The 22,020-nt window shown below is 46.5% G+C and overlaps 12 protein-coding genes across 12 annotated transcripts; 3 read left to right on the top strand and 9 right to left on the bottom strand.

The window, feature by feature from the left end:
* Positions 1-886: 886 nt before the first annotated feature.
* PUMCH_000782 (uncharacterized protein) lies at positions 887-5,392 on the bottom strand (the record flags this gene model as incomplete). Its single annotated transcript, XM_063019857.1, has 1 exon — positions 887-5,392. The coding sequence occupies one exon, from the start codon at positions 5,390-5,392 to the stop codon at positions 887-889; it is 4,506 nt and encodes a 1,501-aa protein (XP_062875927.1).
* A 232-nt stretch (positions 5,393-5,624) lies between these two features.
* Positions 5,625-6,260, bottom strand: PUMCH_000783 (uncharacterized protein; the record flags this gene model as incomplete). Its single annotated transcript, XM_063019858.1, has 1 exon — positions 5,625-6,260. The coding sequence occupies one exon, from the start codon at positions 6,258-6,260 to the stop codon at positions 5,625-5,627; it is 636 nt and encodes a 211-aa protein (XP_062875928.1).
* A 134-nt stretch (positions 6,261-6,394) lies between these two features.
* Positions 6,395-7,039, bottom strand: PUMCH_000784 (uncharacterized protein; the record flags this gene model as incomplete). Its single annotated transcript, XM_063019859.1, has 1 exon — positions 6,395-7,039. One exon carries the CDS (start codon positions 7,037-7,039, stop codon positions 6,395-6,397), a length of 645 nt encoding a protein of 214 aa, XP_062875929.1.
* Positions 7,040-7,313: 274 nt separating this feature from the next.
* On the top strand, positions 7,314-7,796 carry PUMCH_000785 (uncharacterized protein; the record flags this gene model as incomplete). Its single annotated transcript, XM_063019860.1, has 1 exon — positions 7,314-7,796. The coding sequence occupies one exon, from the start codon at positions 7,314-7,316 to the stop codon at positions 7,794-7,796; it is 483 nt and encodes a 160-aa protein (XP_062875930.1).
* Positions 7,797-8,108: 312 nt separating this feature from the next.
* On the bottom strand, positions 8,109-9,386 carry PUMCH_000786 (uncharacterized protein; the record flags this gene model as incomplete). The annotated part of the gene is made up of 1 exon (XM_063019861.1): positions 8,109-9,386. One exon carries the CDS (start codon positions 9,384-9,386, stop codon positions 8,109-8,111), a length of 1,278 nt encoding a protein of 425 aa, XP_062875931.1.
* Positions 9,387-9,836: 450 nt separating this feature from the next.
* PUMCH_000787 (uncharacterized protein) lies at positions 9,837-12,068 on the bottom strand (the record flags this gene model as incomplete). The annotated part of the gene is made up of 1 exon (XM_063019862.1): positions 9,837-12,068. One exon carries the CDS (start codon positions 12,066-12,068, stop codon positions 9,837-9,839), a length of 2,232 nt encoding a protein of 743 aa, XP_062875932.1.
* Positions 12,069-12,806: 738 nt separating this feature from the next.
* PUMCH_000788 (uncharacterized protein) lies at positions 12,807-13,331 on the bottom strand (the record flags this gene model as incomplete). The annotated part of the gene is made up of 1 exon (XM_063019863.1): positions 12,807-13,331. The coding sequence occupies one exon, from the start codon at positions 13,329-13,331 to the stop codon at positions 12,807-12,809; it is 525 nt and encodes a 174-aa protein (XP_062875933.1).
* Positions 13,332-14,042: 711 nt separating this feature from the next.
* Positions 14,043-14,969, top strand: PUMCH_000789 (uncharacterized protein; the record flags this gene model as incomplete). Its single annotated transcript, XM_063019864.1, has 1 exon — positions 14,043-14,969. One exon carries the CDS (start codon positions 14,043-14,045, stop codon positions 14,967-14,969), a length of 927 nt encoding a protein of 308 aa, XP_062875934.1.
* Positions 14,970-14,972: 3 nt separating this feature from the next.
* Positions 14,973-16,355, bottom strand: PUMCH_000790 (uncharacterized protein; the record flags this gene model as incomplete). The annotated part of the gene is made up of 1 exon (XM_063019865.1): positions 14,973-16,355. One exon carries the CDS (start codon positions 16,353-16,355, stop codon positions 14,973-14,975), a length of 1,383 nt encoding a protein of 460 aa, XP_062875935.1.
* A 544-nt stretch (positions 16,356-16,899) lies between these two features.
* Positions 16,900-19,377, top strand: PUMCH_000791 (uncharacterized protein; the record flags this gene model as incomplete). The annotated part of the gene is made up of 1 exon (XM_063019866.1): positions 16,900-19,377. The coding sequence occupies one exon, from the start codon at positions 16,900-16,902 to the stop codon at positions 19,375-19,377; it is 2,478 nt and encodes an 825-aa protein (XP_062875936.1).
* Positions 19,336-19,959, bottom strand: PUMCH_000792 (uncharacterized protein; the record flags this gene model as incomplete). Its single annotated transcript, XM_063019867.1, has 1 exon — positions 19,336-19,959. One exon carries the CDS (start codon positions 19,957-19,959, stop codon positions 19,336-19,338), a length of 624 nt encoding a protein of 207 aa, XP_062875937.1.
* Positions 19,960-20,140: 181 nt separating this feature from the next.
* PUMCH_000793 (uncharacterized protein) lies at positions 20,141-21,781 on the bottom strand (the record flags this gene model as incomplete). Its single annotated transcript, XM_063019868.1, has 1 exon — positions 20,141-21,781. One exon carries the CDS (start codon positions 21,779-21,781, stop codon positions 20,141-20,143), a length of 1,641 nt encoding a protein of 546 aa, XP_062875938.1.
* Between the last annotated feature and the right edge of the window lie 239 nt (positions 21,782-22,020).

A 22,020-nucleotide genomic window follows, 5' to 3' on the forward strand; every position in this document is an offset into this window, starting at 1 on the left:
TGAGGTCGTTTAAAACAGTCAACGACCATTCGGTTGAGCCAATTTCTTTTATTGTTCCACGTAAGTCTGAATTGTTCCAGGAGGATATTTACCCTGACGCCCCCTCTGATAAGCCTGCGCTCACCGCTGAGGAATGGTTTGCCGGAAAAACAGTGACAAGCCCTGTTTTGATTAAAATGAGACAATTATTCGAAGGAAGTGCTTCTGAGTACACTAAACCTAGCGATGTCAAACCAGTAAGCAAGGAGACCGTCACTAAGCAAACCCCGGAGCAAAAGACTCCTGAGGTAAAAACTGAAGTTGCTAAAAAAAGTGTCACTCCAGAAGTACAGAAAGAGGTTTACCAACCCCCTAAGTCAATTGATGATGCCTTCAAAAGCTCCCAGAAGGTTGAGTCACTTCTTGAGAAAGTCAATAACGAGGCTGACGAACAAGCAAAGGAACCATCCGATGACGATGAATCGGAATGGACAGAGGTCAAAAAGCCCGTGATAAAGGCAACAGAAAAAGAAGTTCCTCTGTCACAGAAGTCGAGAACACCAGAACCAGTAGTAACGAAGCCTGTCGAAAGCTCGAAACAAGAATCAGTAGCCAAGAGCGCTGAGATCCCTGAGAAAAAAAACGAGATACTGCCACCTGCTACAAAGACTGAAAAGCTGGAGAAGCCAGTCTCTGCTCAACCGGCAACTTTGCGTGAGACCGTTGATAAACTTGCTGGTCTTGTGTCAAATCTCGAGTCCCAGATTTCTCGCTTAATCGAACTTAATGACAAAAAAGACGCTAAAATTCAGAATTTAGAGGAGAGAATCTGCAAATGCGAGAGCTCTTCGAAGTCAAGTGATTGAAGTTCATACTAAATTTATTTCTAGATGCATATAAACAGTGCCTACTTCAAGCCAACCTCGTAGAAATGCTTAAAGATCATTGTCGCCAAATTGTCTGTATGGAAAGTAACCATTTTGTCGAATAACGGCCAGTCCTTGATCTTTTCTTGTTGTCTATCGAGAATGTTGTCTAATGTGACAATCTGACAAGCTCCGGGAATGTTTACAGACGAAACCGCAGCTTCAAGTGTGAAAATACCCACCTTGTGGCAACTGAACTTGAATTCCAACTTTGTTGATCCTGCAACTTTTTTGTAGAATTCTGGACTAATCTTTGTGATGACAGTTTGGTCCAACAATTTCTTTGCTGAGATTTTGTATGAGCCGAATTTTGGAAGACAATTATTCTTCTTTAGCTGACGATAATAGAAGTACTGCTTGCTGAACACTGGGATTATGTTGAGAAACTTCTTCTCTTTTGGTCTCAGCTGTAGAGACTCAAGCATGCTATCGATGTGGCTGTTGTAGTCAGACAATTGTTTCTCCAAAGCTTTGTTTTTCTTTTGTAGCTTTGCAATTGTATCATTAGCAAAGTGTAGCTGGTTTTTGGTGAATTCACGCTGGAGGTTTCTTGTTTTCATATCGAGAACCAAAAGATTTATAAGATCTTGATACGAGTTTCTGCGGGAAATCTCTCCCATGTTTTCGAGCTGAATCAAAATTTGTAGGAGCTTTTGCTTGAGTTCGCTTAAGGTCATTTCAGCCGGAACACTGGCAAGAGGTCCATTGTCAAGCAGTGAATTCACTTGAATCCTTGTCTCAGCCTCTGACGCCCAAATAGCCTCGAATCTCTTCTCATGAGAAGGCGTGATTCCTTGAATGAGCATTTCAAGGAGATTATCTCCATCTTGCGCACTTATCAAGAAAAGCAAATAATACTTGGCTTGGGATAAAAGCATCTTCTTCTTGCTCTCATCAATTGTATCCACATTACTTGCTGGGACAAGAGTAAGTGGATACTCTCCCAACTCGGCGAGTTGGACGAAGTCTTTGGTACTATTCAAAACCTCATTCAATCGGGCGACCACTTCATGCAACAAGTCATCCAGATTGGGTGCAAAAATAGAGAGATTATCTGTCACAGTTCTATCAATCGTAATCATATCTCTCACACTGAATTTAAGCATTGGCTTCTCAGTCGACACAAGATCTTTGAAATCGTTTACCGCATAGACTGTATCCGCATCATTAATATCAATGATTTCTCGAATAATCATCTTGATAGTATTTTGATGAGAGACGACAAAGTCATTCAATGGCTTCAAAAAGTTATCTTTGAAGGGTTTCATGGAGAACATTTGAAGTAAGACTCTGCTCAAGTGAATGAAGTTCTCCGAGCCAAAGCTAGATTCATGAGAATTTTTTTGAAATCCGTAAAGTTGCGGCGAGTGCAAAACTGTTGAGATGTAGTGTTTCACCACGACTACACCTGCCACTGATAGATGCATTTGCTCTGGATGCTCAGGGAAGTTCATCCTCGAAGAGTTGTAGACGTTTTTTGCAATCAATCTGACAAAGTTTGGCATATTTGGGATACTACTCTGGAAAAGACCAAGGAAGTCGGAGGTTGCATCTCGTAATTGCATCAAGTTCTGCACAAATTTGTCAGACACATCGTCTTCAGCAATTGCATCGCTTGCAACTATTTTCTCATGCTTCTCAGAGGAGCCATGCACTTTGAGTTCTCTCTCCCGAATTTGGGAATAGATGACAGATGGATCAGATTCGAATGACACCTCATTGTCTTCCCACAACAGTTTGAGGAGCTTGCCAAATATACCAACTAAGAGCTTCCTATTCTTAGTGTGGTTGTTATATTTGAGAAAGAATTTAATCCAGTATGAGCACTTGATCTTTGTAATATCAGCAATATTATGAGAGCAAAAAGTGAAGTCTACCTTCATTACCGCGCAAATAAATTTCACAAAGTAATACTCTTCGCGCACGGATTCGGACTTTGCATCATTTCTGGACGGAAAGAGGCACATGATAAGATTCACAAAATCAGAACTCAAATCTTCATCATGAAGGCGCATTGATTTCAAATATCTCGAGAAGTAAATTGGATTTGTTTGCAAAATGTAAAAGAGGGATTGATATATTTCCAATCTCTGCTTTGAGGAATTGGTAAGAGACGCTGTCTTGTAAGGAGTAGAGACAGCTTTGCTCACTGGCTTAATTACAGAAAATTTTGGTTCCTGTTTGACAAACTCGTCAGCTGAAATCAAATTCTTGTCTAGAAGTCCCAATTTGATGTCTAGGTTGTCAATTTGATGCTCCAAATCTTCATTTTGTTTGCAGAGGTCGATCATTTGATCTTTGGCTTGATTCAAGCGCAAATCTTCGGCCAAGTCGAAGTTTTGATTGAAGAGAAGATGCGAAAATCTTCTGATCACAGAAATGGGCGGGTTTTTAGTATTCACCAACGATTTGTAAGCATTACGGGCAAAAGCTCTTTGCAACAAACGCTGTGCAATCCTGACTTTCTCTTCGTTCTCATGGTAATAATCAGTCATGGCCCGGACGGATCTACGCACTTTACTGGCTCGTATAGCCGACTGCAAAGACATGATGGAAAATATGCAATCTGGATTGTAGAGATATTCTAGTCTTTCCTCAACAATAAATCTGAGCAAAACACCTCTAAACTGTGCCTGAACCTTTATAAAAGAATCTGTTGATTGGAGCAATTCCACTTGAGTTTGATTGTATTCTTTGCGGGCATTGTTTCCCCTGACCTTAGCAAACAACAAATTCATTTTTGGGTCTTCATCAATAAGAGAAACTAGGACAGAATTACAAAGCTTTGTTCTCAAGATAGCACCACGAGCTACTGCCTGGAAGTCAACAATCTCACGGAAAGAATGGTATGATTGTCTGAGAATGTTCCGAACCCTATTTCTTGCAAGAGCTCCTCTTGAAATGGCTTGCAAGAAAATAAGCGGCGCTTGATCATGATCGAAAGCCTTGAAGCAATTGGTTCCTCTGCGAGAGATCACACCACGCGCCAAACTCTGGAGTGAGATGGCCATCAGGTTCACAATATCTATGTTATTGAGAGTAAGGGAAACCAAGCGCTCCTTTGTTTTCCTACGAATGATGCTCTGCAAGAGAACTATCTGCTTTTCCTCAGCCTTGCAAACTGCAGCGATTTTGCCCACTTCATGGCGGAGATTTTGGCCGCGAATTATGGCTTTGAATTGGTTCATGCGCAGAGAGTTGTCATCAAACCTTGAGGATGACCGTAACAAAACTCCTCTCGCAATAGCCTGCAAGTAAATGATGTCGGTTTTGAAAAGCTCCACATCTCCACGATGTTTGTGAACTGTTCTTTTTCTCGCTAGGTATCCCCTCACTATTGACACGAACTGTTCGAGCTCTGGAGCGAAAGATCTTAACATAATCTTGTCAACAAACATTTTGTATCTAAGCAAAGATCCTCTGGACAAGGCTTGCAAGTAGACCACATCGCTGGAGTGTGTTTGCAAACTTGTGGATTGGGGCTTCACAGTGATATTTTGCGAAGGCAGGCTACTGTATTCGTCGAATAGCTTACGAGCGACTTTCTGATTTGATGGCTTCGATGGGGTATCAATAGAATTGGAATCTTTATCGAAATTCAGGTTCCATTTTTTAGTGTCGAACTTTAAGGTATCGTCCGCCTTAGGAATTGGAGTGAGTGAAGGTTTCGTGGGAGAATGCAAATTGAGCGCCTTGTTCATGAAGCTATTTTTGACGGGCGAGCTGAAGCAACTGATGTCGATGCTGGAAAAACCGGGAAGCTGGCGGCCCATTAGTATGCGATTAGCAGTGGCCACATCAGATGCCAGGAACTCGACAGCACCGACAAGATTCTGTATGAGTGCGCTCTCTGGACTCACCATGTGGATTTTGTAGCTCAATGCATGAAGACAGTACCACACCTTGGGAATATCCTTACCATCGAAAAGATCCGTGAGCTCGAAGAAGAATAACTGAGGCACATCCAAATACTTGAGAAGGCGGAAAAAGCTATTTATGTTCTCAGTGTGGCGGAAATCTAGCTTCGAATCGTTGGTATATATGCTACGTTTACTTGGCAAGTACTTGTTAGCCAACATGGCTAGGTAGATTCCATTGCGGATGTAACTGATGAGTTCTAGCGGGCTCTGCTTGATTTCTATCTGTAGCACAGTCTCGAGCCATTGTTTGATGGCCTGCACTCGACAGAGGTATTCGTATCCGGCCGACTTGTCTGCTTTAATGGGAGATGAGGCGCTTTTGTCTGTGTGATCCAGTCCAGAAACAAAAGGCGATCTTCTGGAGTTCGGGCTTTTGAAGCTTGAGATGATTGCCGATTCCGTCTCGAACGTTGGGCGGAATGCGTTTTTTTTGGGAGAAAGCTCGGCGATTTTGAGTTCCCATGCGAGTTGGTCCAAATCTGATGACCCTTTCTTGTCCTTGTATGGACTGAGGTCTGTATTTGTCTTGTTGGTGTTGGCCAATGGCGACCGCAAATGAATGCTCATGTTTATGGAAGTGTTTGGAGGCCACGGCGGTTGAATTGGTGAATATGGGTGAGTTTGTGTGTATTGATCTGAGAGACAAGAGTAAACATGTCTGTTTGTCTATTACCGCTTTGGGCTGAATTGTAAATACGAGGTCAATATTAGACACTGAGAAATCGAGAAATGTGGAATGGAATTTATAAAGTTAATTCTTTATTTTTGATTGTTAATCGTAAAATTATTATTCATTCATTTACATCATGCCCTTGAGTTTGGAAAGAAGCTCTTTCTTTCGTTTCTCCACTAGCCATTTCTCGACATCAGCGTTGGTGAATTTGTCCTTCTGGACCAGCTCAGTCTTTCCTCCGTTTTTGAGATGTAGTTCTATCTCTTCGAGTACTTCTGATGCGCTTGTTCTTGGTATCAGAGGTTGGTTGCCGTAGTAGGTGATTGGATATAGCGTAGAAGACTCCTCTTTTTTGGCGCTTTGTGTGCTGGAAATCTGCGCCTCGGGTAGCTCCTTACCGCGTCCATAGAACCATGTTCCATTGACATTAATTCCAACTCTACGGTCTTGTTGTCTACGGCCATTCCCACCGAGCAGAGCTATCCTATATTCCCATGCCATCTTCTCCTTATCAAGCTTTGTGATTGCGGCGTTTAGAGCTCTGATTTCGTCCTCATCGGCGAGGGGATTGTTTATCTCCGAGAGTTTCGCCAGAAACTCGCCGATGACTGCCTTTCGGTATGCCTCTGCAGCTCTTAGCAGTGTGACAGCTTGTGTGCGCGAGGGCCGGTTATTGACATCGACAACGAGATCATTGTCCTTGATTTTATCCTCGTAGTAGCGATTGAGCGCTGACTGCGCCTTTTCTTTGTTTCGTGACATCCGCTTGTAGATAGTGGTGGATGGGTGTACACAGGTAAAGATCCCCAACCATAAAACTCACATAAAAACATATGATTTTTTTTTCTCCCAATCAGTCCACTGAAAATTGCTTTAATTAGTTAGTGCAGAAAGTCTCATACCTCGGTCTTCTGTGCTTCGTAGAGATTGGCTAGAAAGTCGATCACCTGGTTATATGAGCTGACCCGTTGTTGCTGCATCGGAAGTAGTTTCCTCACCTCGCACAAATTATCGATTGCTGAACTATAGTCTTTCAAAATCAGCGCTTCGTCTACAATATCAACCTCATCCGCGGCCCCAAGGTCTGCCTTCTCAAGTATGGCAGAGTACTCACGGTCAGCGGAAGCTACCAATTGCTCATAGGCGTCTCTGGCCTGGAACGGAAGCTCGCGCCGGAGCCGAGTGACCTGATGTGTTTTGGCCTCGACCTTCTGTAGAATCAACCGCAATTGCAAGTTGATGCTTGGATCATAGGGCACGGTTCCTATATGGGGCTCCACGGCCAAAAAGTCCTCGATCGAGACGTTCTCCTTCTCGAGATCTACTCCGTCTACAATAAGGGCAAGTTTTGCGCTCTCAAGAACCTCGGATAGGTGTTCCTGGAGGACATTTTCTACGTCTATTCTGTATGGGTCATCGGTGCTGCAGTTCGGGAGATGTAGGAGCAATTTCGTTTCAGCCTCTTGTTTGAGGGTCTTGTACACTTTGGTGAGTTCCTGTTTGGAGAGCAGGATCTTGCTATAATGGTTTTTGGCTATCATTTGTGGAAGTGTATTGTTTATGTTGTTGGAGGTACTGCAGGAACCAGACTCTATACATTATACTGTAGAGATAGAGATAGAGATAAAGACACGGAACAAAAAGCTTCTGCAAAATCGAAACAATTGTGCAAAATCACAGTTCACTCATAGACCAAATTCAAACATTCACCCCGCCCATTTTTGTTTTCCACCCCCAAATCAACCTTTCTGAGGCCCGCACGACCCCGCTCGATAAACTCACGTTAATAAATTGATAACCCTCCATCCATCAACCATGAGTGAAAGCACAGACTTAGCGCCCTTCTTCGCCCCTTTCCTAGGTCTTGCAGGATGCGCATCGTCCATGATATTATCGTGTGTTGGAGCCGCCATTGGCTCGGCCAAGTCCGGTATCGGTATTGCCGGTATTGGTTCGTTCAAGCCTGAACTCATCATGAAATCGTTAATTCCCGTGGTGTTGTCGGGTATTCTTTCCGTTTACGGCCTTGTGGTGTCTGTGCTCATTGCGGGAGGATTGAATCCTGCCGAGGAGTACTCGTTGTTCAAGGGAATTATGCATTTGGCATGCGGTTTGTCGGTCGGCTTTGCATGTATGGCTTCCGGGTACGCTATTGGAATCGTTGGAGATGAGGGTGTGAGACAGTACATGCACCAGCCCAGATTGTTTGTGGGAATTGTGTTGATTCTTATTTTCGCCGAGGTGTTGGGGTTGTATGGTTTGATTATTGCCTTGATCTTGAACACCAAGGGAGCCTAGCCCACCACTAGAATCGAGCAAGAAGAGTAAAAGAAAGAAACACAGATATAAAGAAATACAGAAATCTACGAGTAAGAGTGAAAGTATCGAAGCTACGAGTAAGAGTTGAAGTCTCAAATTCACGAGTAGGAGTAGAGGTAGCAAACACACGAGAAAATGAAATAGTACCGTTGAGTAAGAGAAAAAGCAAAGAATCTACAAATAAAAGTTTCAGGAAAGTAGTCAGTTTTTCAGCCTATAGCTATTCAAGTCGAGAAGGGTTCGGGGCGCCATTCTAGTTGGGGAATCCTCCCTTTTACACCGCAATTAGTTCTAATCAGTTTGCATCTTATCATCGTTTTCAACAAGCGTAAGGTTCATGGCTCCATTTTCGTCCATAAACTTACCCGAGTACTCTGTGACAAACTTGACAGAGCGACCAGAGTCCAAGAAAAGAGAGTACGCTCTCTTGACGTCAGCCAAGTCCACCTCCTCGGCTCTTCTCTTCAAAGCAATCTGCTGAGACACGGAAATCAAGTTGGATGCGTATCTCAAACTCGTTTCTTGTCCAATTTTGGTCAACAATGCCAATGCGTCTGCTGACAAGTCGACCTCTTCCTCGGATGCTCTGATGGACAAGATGGTTCTGAGCTCATCTTGCGAGTAGGCAGCTGTGTGTATGATCACGGATCTGTCCAACAAATCCAACGAGATTCCGTGTGGAGACTTGTAGTTGGTACCACGGGCCTGGGACACACCTCTGTTGGTAGCCATCACCACAATTGGAGCGAAGTCGTCTTCCAAGGCACGATTTATGAAAGAGAAACACTCGACATCCAACATGTGCACCTCATCGATGAAAAGCACACCGGGAACAATCTCGGCTTTGCCCTCTTCTTTCCACTCGGCCACCTTGGTATTGATTTGATCACGGACCTCAGATCTGATCTCACCGGTGTCTCCCGAGAACAAGGCCAAGAAGCCCTGTTGTCTGGAGTTGATGACATCGATCTCGTGCAAGGACACCGTGTGGACCACCTCCTTTCTGGTCTGCAACTCGCCCTCTGGACACTGGACAAATTTCGTCTCTGGCCCCATGGCGTCGTAGTCTCTGGCCCTCGTGAACGACTTACCCAACTTGGTGATCTTTCCAGAAGCTTTGTCAATCAGAATGACATCACCGGCCAACACCTTCTCCTTGGTCAAGCCCTCGATCATCTTGTTACCCAACTCGTAGATGGTCTCCATGTCGGTGGTCTTGATTGTGAGCTTACCCTGCTTGTGGCCGCCGGTGATGGAGCGGTCGATCTGGATTTCTACGACTTCACCCTCGATGATTTCTGTCTCCTCCTTGATCTTGATGCCGATGGACTTTCTGAACGCTTGCGTCAAGGACTCGGTCTTGGACAAGTCCAACGAGTAGATCTCGGAGCCTGTGATGGTGGTGAAGGGCACGTCCTGGCCCAAACTCTGCGACAAACCCATCGCAATGGCCGTTTTACCTGTGGATGGAGGGCCTGCAATCAATACGGCTCTTCCTGCAATACGGCCCGCCTGGACGAGCTTCAAAATGAGCCCGGCGGCTTTTCTGGCCTTGAGCTGGCCGACCATGCCCTGCGCACACTCCTTCGGCACGCCGTTATCGTCCAAACCCAATCCGGAGATGTGAGAATGAGATGCGATAAGCGAGAGGTCCTGTGCATCTTTCGACTGCGTGGAAGATGTCGCTATAGTACTCTGGGGGTTAGTAATGGTGGGGAATGGCGGGGAATATCGAGTTTTGATTGGTACATACCATTTGTGCTGATAGTTACTTCTTGCAAAATGGTCTGGTTACATGAAGGATGTGTATTTAGTAGAGGGATAGATGCCGCGCACGACAGAGGGAAATCTGGGGAAAGGAAGAGGAAAATTGACATGGTTGGGAAATAAATGAAAAATAAAGTGGAGATTAGGCTAGTGGAGTTTTATTTTTTACTAAGGTGTTCTTGTAAATGGTGGTTTATTATGTAAGCTGCACCTTGTATGTATGGGTGCTAGATCAGTTCCGAATGGGTGGACTTATAATTTGGTTGAAGGCAACAATCTCGACTCGTCGTACATGTTCTTGATTTGCTCGGCAAAGAACTTGGCGGCAATGGGTCTCCGGATCTTCACGGTGGGGGTGATGACGTCTCTGTCAAGACGCAAAGGCTCAAACTCCAAGTAGAGGTTTTGCACCAATTCGAACCCGGCGAGGCCCTTCATGTTGGCATTGAGCTTCTTTAAGAGTTTGGCGCGGTTTTCTCTCTGGTTGGCAACCTTCAAGATGGCCTCCTCCAGCTTCAAGTCTGAGCGCTTGGCTTTGCATTGGCTGGTTAAAAAGTGGACGATTTTCTCTGGGTCAACTCCTACAACCGCCACGAGATGGTTCTGCACCGACTCTCCATGTACGAAACACTGCGTGAGGATCGAGTTTGCCGAAAGATATGCATTCTCGACCTTTTCTGGTGTCACGTACTCTCCCTGTGCTAGCTTGAAGAAGTTCTTCACACGATCAATAATGTAGAGACGGCCGGTCTTGGGGTCAATTCTTGCAACGTCACCGGTAGAAAACCACCCGTCATGAAGTGCTTTGTCGGTCTCTTCCTGGTTCTTGTAGTAGTAGTGGAAAATCTGGTGGCCCCGGAGTTCCAATTCTCCCATTGGACCATTAGGATTATCCAAAGTGTACCCAAGCTCAGGTAACTCGCGAACTCTGATGTCTGAACATACACCTGGAGCGCCGCAGCTTCCAGGATTAGCCTCGTACGGAATTCCAAAACACATACCGGCAAACAGCTCGGTCAATCCATATCCTTGACAGAAACCCACGTTCAAAGCTGCACGCAAGAACTTCTGGGTCAGTGTTGAAATGGGGGCCAGGCCTGTGATACAAAAGTGCATGTTGTCGAAACCAGTCATCAGTCTCACTTTCGACAAGAACAATTTATCGTACAAGAAGTGGTTTCCTGGATTGTTATCGGCAATGCTCTGGAGCCTCAACTTCTCGTTGATGATTTTGGTGAAGAGACTCCTTTTGATGGTCAGGTCAGAATAGAGAGTGGCATTCTTAAGCGCTGCTTCTAACTTGGTGTAGACTCTAGGCACATTTGCCATGTGTTTCGGCTTCAAAATCTTCAAGTCCTCGAAAAGAGTCAATGGAGTTCCATTCATTTGCGGGAATCCCGACATACCTCCTTTTGACAAATTGAAGGCGATGGTCTGGCGCTGGAAGATGTGAGCGAGAGGCAAAAACGCGTACTCCAGATCGTGCTCTAGCGCTGGAGCCATGCACATGACAAATGTGACGCCCAGGGATGCGTTCTCGTGGCTTAGAACAACACCCTTGGGTGAGTTTCCAGTTGTGCCCGAGGTGAAACTGATTGTGTAGATGGTTTCAGGTTTAGGAGGGATCTCTGGAACAGGGAAGAGGCCTCCGATCTTGTAGATCTGGTTCAAGTCATAGAGGGCAATTTGAGCTTCTTCAGCCTCGGCCCTCATATTTGCAGCTTCCTCACTGGAATGGCAATCCAAGGGATCCATGCTGATCAAACAGATAAGAGCATCCAACTTCCCCGCGCTCTTCTTCTTCAAATCAATGAGGGTTTTCACGTTCTTGTGCGAAGCCACCACGGCCGGAGACTTTGTCAAGGCCAAAATGTACTCCGAGGCCGAGGGACCGAGGGTGTCATACAATACGGTATTAGTAATCGAGTAGGAGACACACGCCAAGTCGGCGATCACCCACTCCGGACGATTTTCCAGATAAAGAGTCAATATGAAGGAGAGATTATTCTGATCGTGCAGCTTCGCATCCTCTACATGGGTGTCGATCTTGCGGTGCACCTCGCAAGCAGGATCCTTGAACCGGTTGTTTCGAAGAACATAGAGGAGACCAGAACCCAACGCGGTCTTCTTCGCCTCCACCTCGGCAAAGGACTCGGAAACGTAGCGAGGCTCCGAAACACCGGTTTTATAGTCATATGGGCGCGCGGCCAACGCAGGATCGTCCAGGAACACCTTCGCAGCGTTCTTCCACAAGGCATAGTACGTATCCAAATGCGGCATGAGGTTCTTTTTCAAGACATTGGTGGCCGAATTACGGAACACCTGCGAGTAGCCCTGCTCGTCTGATCCCGCAAGCGGCCTTGCAAACTCCACGTTCTTCAAGGGTAAATGCTTGAGAAGCGTTTCCTTGAACGAAACGCCCGTTTCTTCCGGAGCGTTGAAAACGTAGTCCGCGTCAGGCGGAGCCAAAACACTCATAGGCATTATATTCTTTCTTTTAGTTTAAGTGTGTCTAAGAGGAAAAGAGTAACAAAGTCGATTTTTCAACGAAAAACCCTTATCGAACAAATATTCGTGCCGCCTATCAACTGGGCTAGCGATGCTGTCATCATTTATATACCCGAATTTGCAACCGCAAATTAGTGCCGACTGTGGGGTTTCCTGTGGGGAGTGATGTTTCAAAGTGCTATGCTCGGGCCAGGGCCCATCCCTGCAGGACGGAAGTTGGAGGAACAATGATAAAGGGTGAGGGATGAATATGGAACGAGCCGATCCGAAACGGATCAATTTGGAGAGAAAAAAAAACTGGTTGTTGGAGCGGTGGCTCGTGTTGTGGAAAAAAAAATTGTAACATGTTTAGGTTCCCGCGCTCGGCACCGCATTCGGTAGGTTCTGGATCCAGAGGCGGCGGCGGCTACCAAGCGACGCTAAAAGAGGGGAGATCCGCCATCGACTTTACCCGATTGTACAGTTCCTCGGCAAATTCATTTGTTTTTTTTTTTGGAACCGATAACAATGGCACTGGGGCCCTTGGCCCGCATCGCATCGCATCGCATCTAGTTGCCCCGTTGTTGTGTTGAAAGGTTCCGTTCGGGCCGATACATACAAAAGCCTTGTCGAGGAGGCCGTTGGCGCCGTTGGCGCCGTTGGAAGAGTGAACATCCGTAGGTTGCACGTATCAGTAAAGATAAAAAATTGTAGTATTGTAGACCCACGATTGACCTAATTGCGCTCGTACTTCTTCAACATCCTCGAGGCGATGTTGGTGTACACGGGCTCGTGGAGCACGATCTGGACGCTCTCGGCTTCAGCCTTGAAGAGCTTATCCATTTTAGGAGCGCCTGGTCCAGAAATGACTGGCGTCTGTTGCTGCTGGCTATTGACTAGCTGCAGCGCCTTGTCTGGGTCGCTCATGATGAACGAGTACACGGGACGAAGACCGACCAAATTGACAAAGTACCACGAAATGGCAGACACGTACCGCACATCCAAGTCCGGCGTGTTGACGCCGCTCTGCAACATCGCCTTAAATCCGCTGGTCAAGGGGAATGGAAGCTTCATCACTATGGAGTCCGAGAAGAAGAAGTTCACCCACGCCAAGATCAACGTCTGCGGCACAAAGTTCATGAGATTACCCTTGACCATTCCGAGAAGCGCGTCATTTGTTCCCGGGTCGGTGAACGGGTTCGCAGGGCCCGTGGCCTTGCTCTGTTCGGAGAGGTAACTGTCGCCCTGGAGATCGGCCATCAACGTCGCTTTTCTGGCCTCGAACTCGGCCGCGGAAAGAACCGCCTGGTTCTCCCTAAACTTCTGCGAACGCTTGTAGAAGTCTCTGTTTTCGTTAGTGCCGCGCGGGTGGGAATTGACTAAGATTGTACATACTGTTCTCTGGCGAGCTGAAACGAAGGAAGCTTCGCTTTCAGAGCCATGAGGAAGGTGAGGTTTTCACGGAGCAACCCGACCAACACCATGGCCACGGAGATGGGCACGAGCATCCACCATTTCAATTGGTGGTCGAGGAGGAGTTCTACGGGGGACATTATGGAGTGGTATATGTTGGATTGGATCTGGGGATTTGGAAGTTGGAAAATGGTTGGGACGGAGAAATTTTTGTGGGAAAAGGAACATGAAAAGTGAATGTTTTTGGTATGTTCTACAATTTAGCTGGAATGGTTTGTTTGACAAAATTCTGGGAACGCCTATTTTTCGGGGTGCTTCCATTCTTCAGTACTTCTATATAACCCAGTGAGAATCCACTGATCCACTGGAAACCCAACGATTGTATCATTTGCGGTAGAGAGATCCCAGAAATCTCACATTCAAGTTTTCAATTTTTCAATTTTTTCAATTTTGTTTTCCAGAGACCTTTCTCAACTCCCAATTCTCTCTCTCCTTTGTTCGCTTTCAGGCCTTCTCCATACACTCCCACTCATCCCACCAATACTCATTTCTTCCCCAATGGCCGACGACAACTTCGATATCAAGGAAACATACCTCAAATTCTTGAAGGATGACGAAGACATGACCATGCCCGTGGCCGCCATCGAGTCGCTCGTGACGATGTTGCGCGTGAAGCAGCCAGCCACCTCATCGGAACTCATCAAGCTCGTCCGATCCAACATCGAGACGCTCAAGCTGTCCATTTCCAACGCCATCTCGCTTTCTGCAGGCTGCGACTTGTTCATGCGCTTCGTGTTGCGTAACACCAACTTGTACAGCGACTGGGAGTCGTGCAAACGCAACTTGGTGGAGAACGGTGAGCTCTTTGTGCAGAGAGCCAAGGAGTCGAGAGAGAAGTCCGCCGAGTTTGGTGCGGCGTTTGTCAAGGACGACGATACCATCTTGGTCCACTCGTACTCGCGTGTGGTTTCGCAGCTTCTTGTGAAGGCCAGAAAGGAAGACCTAAAAAGATTCAAGGTCATAGTCACGGAGGCTAGACCCACAAATAAGGGCTACCACATGGCCAAGATTCTCCAGCAGGCAGATATTCCCGTGGAGGTCATCGTGGATAGCTCGGTGGGCTATGTGTTGCACAAAGTAGATAAGATTCTTGTAGGTGCCGAAGGTGTGGTCGAGAGCGGCGGCATCATCAATCATATTGGCTCGTACCAGATCGGATGCTTGGCCAAGGCAAACAACAAACCTTTCTATGTGGTGACCGAGCTGCATAAGTTCGTCCGTTTGTTCCCTCTAGCTCCCAATGACTTGCCCAGAGAAATCCAAAGCGGAAACGAAGAGACAAATTTGGGAATCGACACCAGTCTCCTCAACATCCAGCTAATTGACTTCACTCCGCATGAGTACATCACCGCTTTGATCACAGACTTGGGTGTTTTGACTCCGTCTGCGGTCTCGGAAGAACTTATCAAGATGTGGTACGATTAGAGACTACACACATGCTACGTTTCTGAGATGTTCCTGGAGATCTTGCGCATCGAAACGGTCCACATTCGTTGCTTGGCGTTTGATCCGAACGCACTCAATCCCCAAGCTCAGGATCTTGTGCACGTCCACCTCGATCCTGGGATCTTCCATGTAGAACAAATGCGTCACAAATCTGTTCCACTCCTTAATTCTCTTGTGGCCTGATTTTGCCAACGAGTATTGTGCCAGCTCGCAAATAATCCGGATATAGTCATACGCGACCAAGCCGTGCGTTTCCCGATCCTCGCACCCGTTCAAGAACAAAATCAGCTTCTTGGAACCCACATGTTGATGCGCAATGGCACGGCCAACACCCTTAAGAATGATGATTGGCACAATGCTTGTCATCAACGAACCAATAGAATAAATAACGACATCAGCATTCGCAATAGCCGTAGTGACTCTCGTCTGCGCCGAAGGACAGATCTCCTCGCCGTAGGGAGAGATATAGAACACTCTAGAGATCGGCGAATTGAGAGGCTCGATTTTCTCATCTTTGGTGAAGTGCAATTGTGACTTCTTAAGCTCTGGATGCGTGTACAGAGGAACATTGCCTTCCTCTTCAGACGATAGTGACATGTCGAGATCGCTTTCGATCCATTCCTCCGACACCGGATGCGTCAGGATGATTCCCGAGTTGACAGAAAGCACATCCGTGGGTGTCAGTGGATGAGTCTCATGGATTGGAGGCGGATATATGTCGCTCACAGAGGAGGGATGGGAGATCTGCGACTGGCCCGTGATGATGGCGCCATTGGTCAAAAGCGCGCCGATGTGGTATGTGAAGTTGGTGTTTATACACGGCAAAACGCCGATTTTGTGGTCGATGTCGGTCACCTTGGTAAAGAGTTCGATGGCCGAGTCCAAGGACCCAATGAAGAGCCGCACAGCGGTCAAGAAGAGGTTCCCGACGTTGGCCAACTCGAAGCGGAAACTTTTGTTAATCGATGCAGCTACAGAAATACGAGTCCGTTTCAACAATTCTACATGGACATGCACCAAAAACGACCGCACTATCTCCTTTGTAGAGAGCGGGATGTTGGACCACAACTGATGGGTCCCTTCGACAATCTCGTTCCATTGAAGCCGTGCGATTTTCGGATCTGCGTCGAGACGGAACGAGAGAAGATCTTTTAAGCCCAGCTGGTGTTCGGGAATGAGTCGTGTGAGTCTAGAACGGATATCACCTATTGCTGGCCCGCCGATGACTCTGATGATCTCCGACGTCGAGCCTCCGTTGTCGGAAATGGGCAAGACGTAGTTTATCTGCGTCGAGAGCGCGTTGAAGGTGTTGACTAGATCATTTGTGGCCGTTCCACCGCTCAAAATGACGATTCTGGTCTCCATAAGTATGAAATGTGGGGAATGCGATGAAAGCACAACTGAAGGAAGGAGCGGACGGTTTTGAGATGCAGAAGTGTGTATAGTTCGAAGAAGAGGGGTTTACTAACGCAATTGTCTTGTTTGGAGCGTGTATACTGTATTTTTTAGTGTTCTTTTGTGTGTTTCTAGAAGAAGATAGAGGAATATATGGGTTACTCAGTAAAGTATAGAGATACCGTTCAAGCAATGACTGTTTTTCAATACAAAAAGAAGATCAAAACAAGAAATCTTAAAATTCTCTCGAATCTCGAAATTGCTTACAAATTTCCCGTTCTCTTCGCACATTCTCGATGTTCCCTATTGATCTACTCTTATCACTAATCCTTCAAGTAAGTACTACCCCATATTCCACAGATCATCCATTAAAACACCAACACCGTCACGAAAAAGATTGCAAATCACGTGCTTCCTTTAAACCATCATTATACTCCAATACCTGTAATTATAAATATTATCATTCTCCATCTGATCCGGTTTCAACCGCCACATAGATTCATCAACTCTTCCCATGACCACAGAAGACCAATTGTCCTTCGAAAGTCTTCTAGACATAGCAACGCTCAACCACACCGCCGAGGCCGTTGCCGGCGAAATCATAGAATACTACAAAAAGCCGGTCAACATCATCAATGTGGCCATCTCGCTACTAGAAATGTACAAGCACCAGACTCGAAAACTAGACAAATTGGGCTACTGCGACTACTCAATGGCCTATGTCTGCTATCGGGCATCCGGAATGTCGGCCCAGTATTGCTTGGAGACATCTTCGGATTCGACGATGGCTGTCGCCATGGCACAACAGCTCTTGGCTACGTTGAGGGGTGTAAAGGAGACCCTTGCCCGAATCAAAGCATCTCTCTCCAGTATGAAGGAGAACTCTGTGTCTTCCACGTTGGATGGTCGTGAGAACTGGTCTGTAGGTCTCCGTTACTCGGACTTTATCTCTGTTGAGCAACTCGACTCTCTTGTACGTGAGCATCCGCTGGAATGTCTTCTTCTAGACTTTCGCACGCCAAACGAATTTGCTTATAGTCATTTGAATTTCCTGAATGTGGTGAATATACCGCCGATGCTTCTCAGTCAGCTCCTAAAAAAGAATCCTGAAGCCACGGACGCAGATTTGGAGCAGAAATTGAGCCAAGCCCTTCCCTACGAAATGTCCCAGCTCTTCAAAAATAGGCATACTTATTCTGTGGTTGTTTTATATAATTTGCGGTACGGCCTTCCTAGCATAGATAAGTTCAGGTCGTTAAAGTACTTGGAGGATAAGAGCAGCCTCCCCAAGAACAGTCCTTTCAAAAATCTTATAGACATTTTGATCTGGAAGAACCAATACATCAGTTCCAGATTGAAGATGTACCCGTTGATTCTTGATGGAGGCATGAGTCAATGGCACCACAAGCTTGGGGATAAATCGATTGTTAGTTCGGCTTCCGAGAGCACGAAAAATGCCACAAAAAACACAGATCAGGCGGTAGACTCCAAAAAAGACAATTATTTGCGCAACTTCGCTGATTTCTTTTCAGCCCCTCGATCAAAGGAGCATCAATTAAATTATCTGCCTCAGATCGCTAACTCGAACAATTTATTCACTTCTTCTAGGCCCTCGACGTCATATCAAGCGCCGGTGAGGGAACTGGCGTTGCTGAAGGGCCTTTCGGAAATGCTGAAGCAAACAAATACGGGCCAAAAGTTGCCAGAACGGTCACTCGATGTGCCAGACGTTCCAGATCCTTACACAATGGCCACTTCAAAATCTTCAGCAACAGCAAAAGTGTCGGATCAATTTGGAAAACTAGTGACCGGGCTTACAAACTTGGGCAATTCTTGCTACATGAACTGCGTCCTACAGTGTTTGGTGGCAACGCCGCAGCTCACAGAGTTTTTCTTCGCTATAACATCGGAAGGAAAGCTTGAGGAATTGTCGTCGTTCAAAAAGCGCATCAATAAAGAAAATAGGCTAGGGACCAAGGGAGCTGTCACCATTACATTTGTCAAATTGATAGAAGACATGTTTTGCAACCAAGGAAAGTATTTTACTCCTTCGAGCTTCAAGAAAATTGTTGGCGGGTATTCGCCAGGTCTACAGTTCGCAACAAAAGATCAACAAGATTGCATTGAATTTCTCAACTTTATATTGGACTCGTTGCACGAAGACTTGAACATGATACAAGCCAAAAGCCCAGAGGAACGTGCCGCGCTGTTGGAATTATCGGCGGAGGAAGAGAAAACGAGAGAATTGCTCCCCATTCGTCTTGCATCCACCATAGAATGGGAGAGGTATCTTAAGCTCAACTTCTCAGTAATTGTCGATTCTTTCCAGGGTCAATACTTGTCGCGCTTGCAGTGCTTGGTGTGTAAACACACATCTACGACGTTCAACTCGTTTTCGATACTTTCACTTCCTATTCCTGTGCCTTTGAGCAATAGCAAACGTATCAATTTGTTTGACTGCTTGAATTTCTTCACCGAAAAGGAACTCCTAGATGGAAATAACAAATGGCATTGTCCCTCGTGCAAGAAATTTACCCGCCTGACCAAGGAAATCGTCATTACGAGATTACCTCTGATTCTCATCATACACTTCAAAAGGTTTAGCATGAACGGGGCGCGTTTCCAAAAACTCGACACATTTATCGATTATCCCGTCGAAGAGACTCTTGACATGACCTCCTACTGGCCAAAGGTTGGCTCTCACTTTGGCAGTACTGCAGCAACCAGTAACATACCTGTGAACGCCGAAAAAGAGTACTTGCAAAAGTTACCACCGCGTGGACAAGAGGCTCCTTTCAAATACAAGCTCTACGGAGTGGTTAATCATTACGGAAACCTCACCACCGGCCACTACACTTCCTATGTCCAAAAGAAGAATGGCGCTGGTCAGCGAGGCTGGTACTATTTTGACGACGCAAGGGTCACGCCCAATTGCCGCCCCGACAAAGTCTTAAACGCCAACGCCTACTGTTTGTTCTTCCAGAGAATTTAGGCTCTTGCCCTTGAATTTAATAGACGGATGGCTGCTCGCGATGCCCCGGCCCAAGCCCTGCCAGAGCCAGCACACTCTGTCATCCTCGTCAACCTCGATCTCCCCCTCAAATCCATCCACGAACGATCTATCGTTGATGGTAATGCTGGTGGTGTAATTGATGAACTCGTTGAAGATCGCAATTGACGACCAAAACTGGACTTTACGGAGACAGGCCACAATCAAGCTCGTCACCTGACCTCCGTTCAAACAATGAATGTATACCGGTGCATGTTTGTTATGTATTACGAGGTCTAGTGCTGTTAGAACAGCAGTGTATCCCATTGGAACTCCACGTTTCTTTCCCTTTCCTGATTGGGCACATTCAATGTGAACCAATCGGATTGAGTGTTCTTTAGCGAAAGCATCGAGATTTGCGTCTGTGGTCGAGTCAATTGGCTCGGGAGTCAAAGAGATGATCGTCTTTAGGTTTAGGCTCTCCAAGAACGGAAAGTTGACTTTTCGAGGATATCCTCCTCGGTAGAGATTCTCCTGGATACAGCCAAATCGAAGCGGAGGAACAAGCACGTTAAGTTGATCCATTCTGAGAAACAGGCATATGTATAATGTATATTAGATATAGATTTGGGGTAAGGAAACTGTACACGTGGTTGGATGCAGGATTCGGGGTTAAATAGTTCAGTCAAAAAAGAAGAATCGTCCCAAAATGAAGAAACAGAAGCAATAATTTAGCAGTGAGGTGGTGACGGGAATTGTGGTCGGATTAGACAAAACCGGGGCGTTTGCAGTCCTCTGCATTAGTCTTCAACACGTCCTCGAGTTTCATTCTAGGTGCATCCTTTCGGTATTTCATGAATAGTTCGTCGCCCACCTCGCTGAATTGCTCCAAAACGTAATCTAGGTCGTCCTTGGTCAAGGCCGAACTGACACATAATCTCACACGGGACGTGGTGATGGGTGTAGCAGGATATCCTACCACCACCACGGCAATCTTTTTGGCATAAAGTTTACGAGAAATGGCTGGCATTTTGGCTGGTAAGTAGAGGAGGAGAGGAATCACGGGCGAGTCGTCAGCGCCATACACAATGAAGCCAAGTCTCTTGAGTCCTAGACGCAAGTAACGCGAGTTGAAGGCGATTCTCTGTAATCTTTCTTGACCCTCGCCGGGGTTCATTGTACCCTTGATAACGCTCAAGGAAGAGATGATCTGGCCCAACACTGCGGGAGGCACACTCTCACCGAAATGGCTGTTGAAGTAGGAGATTCTCAAGCGGTCGATGATCCATTTGTCTGCGGCAATGTATCCACCAGTAGCACCGAACGATTTGGTGAAGGTTCCCATCATGATGTCGATCTTTTTAGGGTCTACCAGGAAGAAATCACACACACCACGGCCGTTGGGGCCCATGGCACCGATGGAGTGGGCCTCGTCCAAGAAGAGGTAACACTTGTACTTGTCCTTGAGAGCGACGATTTCTGGAAGGTTGACCAAGTTACCTTCCATGGAATACAAACCCTCCACGGCAATGATGATTTTCTTCCAGGGACGATGGGTTCTGGGCTGGCCCTGGGCAATTTCATTACGGATGATCTTCTCGAGGATTCTCATGTCGTTGTGTTCAAAGGGCTTGACCACCGCGCCGGAGAGTCTGATACCGAAACGAATGGAGGCATGGTTGAGCGAGTCACTGAGGACGAGACACTGCGAGTCCACCATCAGCGCGAAAACACTAGCATTGGTACCATAACCCTGACTCACAATGAGCGAGTCCTCCTTACCTACAAAGTCCGCAATCACCTGTTCACACTCCTTGTGCTTATCGAGAGTACCAGCTGCACTACGAGGAGAACAAGCAGACGTGCCGTACTTCTCGACGGTCTTCAAAGCATAATCGGTACACACACCGTGTGACTGCGCAAAGCCTAAATAGTTATAAGACGAGAGGTTGAGACACTTGGTCGACTCTCCATTGTATGTATACTTCAACTGCGGAGCTCTCTGGCGCAGGAAACAATTGATGTAGCGGCCGGGCACACCGTGGGTAGGCCGGGCAAAACAATCATCTAGACGCGTTTTCAACCGACGCACGTAGAAGTTCTCGAAGCCGTCGTACCACGGAGCATAGCCATCTTTCTCGATAAGGTCCGCGTAATCGTAGGGCTTGAAGATTTTCCCGAAAAAGTCTCGGATATGGCCGATGATAATCAAAAACAAGAAACTAAGAAGCGTCGCCACATTGACATAGTACGGAGGCTCGTCGTCTACAGGCGTGGGAAGGGGCTGGCCAGCCGGATGTTTGGATACGTATAAGAACTCGGGAGACTGCAAGGAACCGTACTCCAGCTCTATTTTTGCCTCGTCAGACCGATTGTCTGGAGGAGCATTGGGGATGAGAGTAGACATTCGAAGCGTCGGAGCGGGAAATTGGGGTTTTTCGGGTTTTGAGATTTGACCAAAAGAAACGAGTGAACAGACACTGCCAGGCCGTGGTTATGAGCGCGTGCGACTGCTGATTGGATACAGCCTGTGGTTGGGTGTATTGGTTTCTTCTATTTCAAATTGCGTAGCGCCGTTCGTGGTGGAAATAGCCCTGGATAGAGGATGTGCTTTCTAATGCGTGAAGGCAGTGGGTTACGGTAACA

The sequence above is a fragment of the Australozyma saopauloensis genome, chromosome 1 (genome assembly GCF_035610405.1).
Source record: "Australozyma saopauloensis chromosome 1, complete sequence".
Lineage (NCBI taxonomy): Eukaryota > Fungi > Ascomycota > Pichiomycetes > Serinales > Metschnikowiaceae > Australozyma > Australozyma saopauloensis.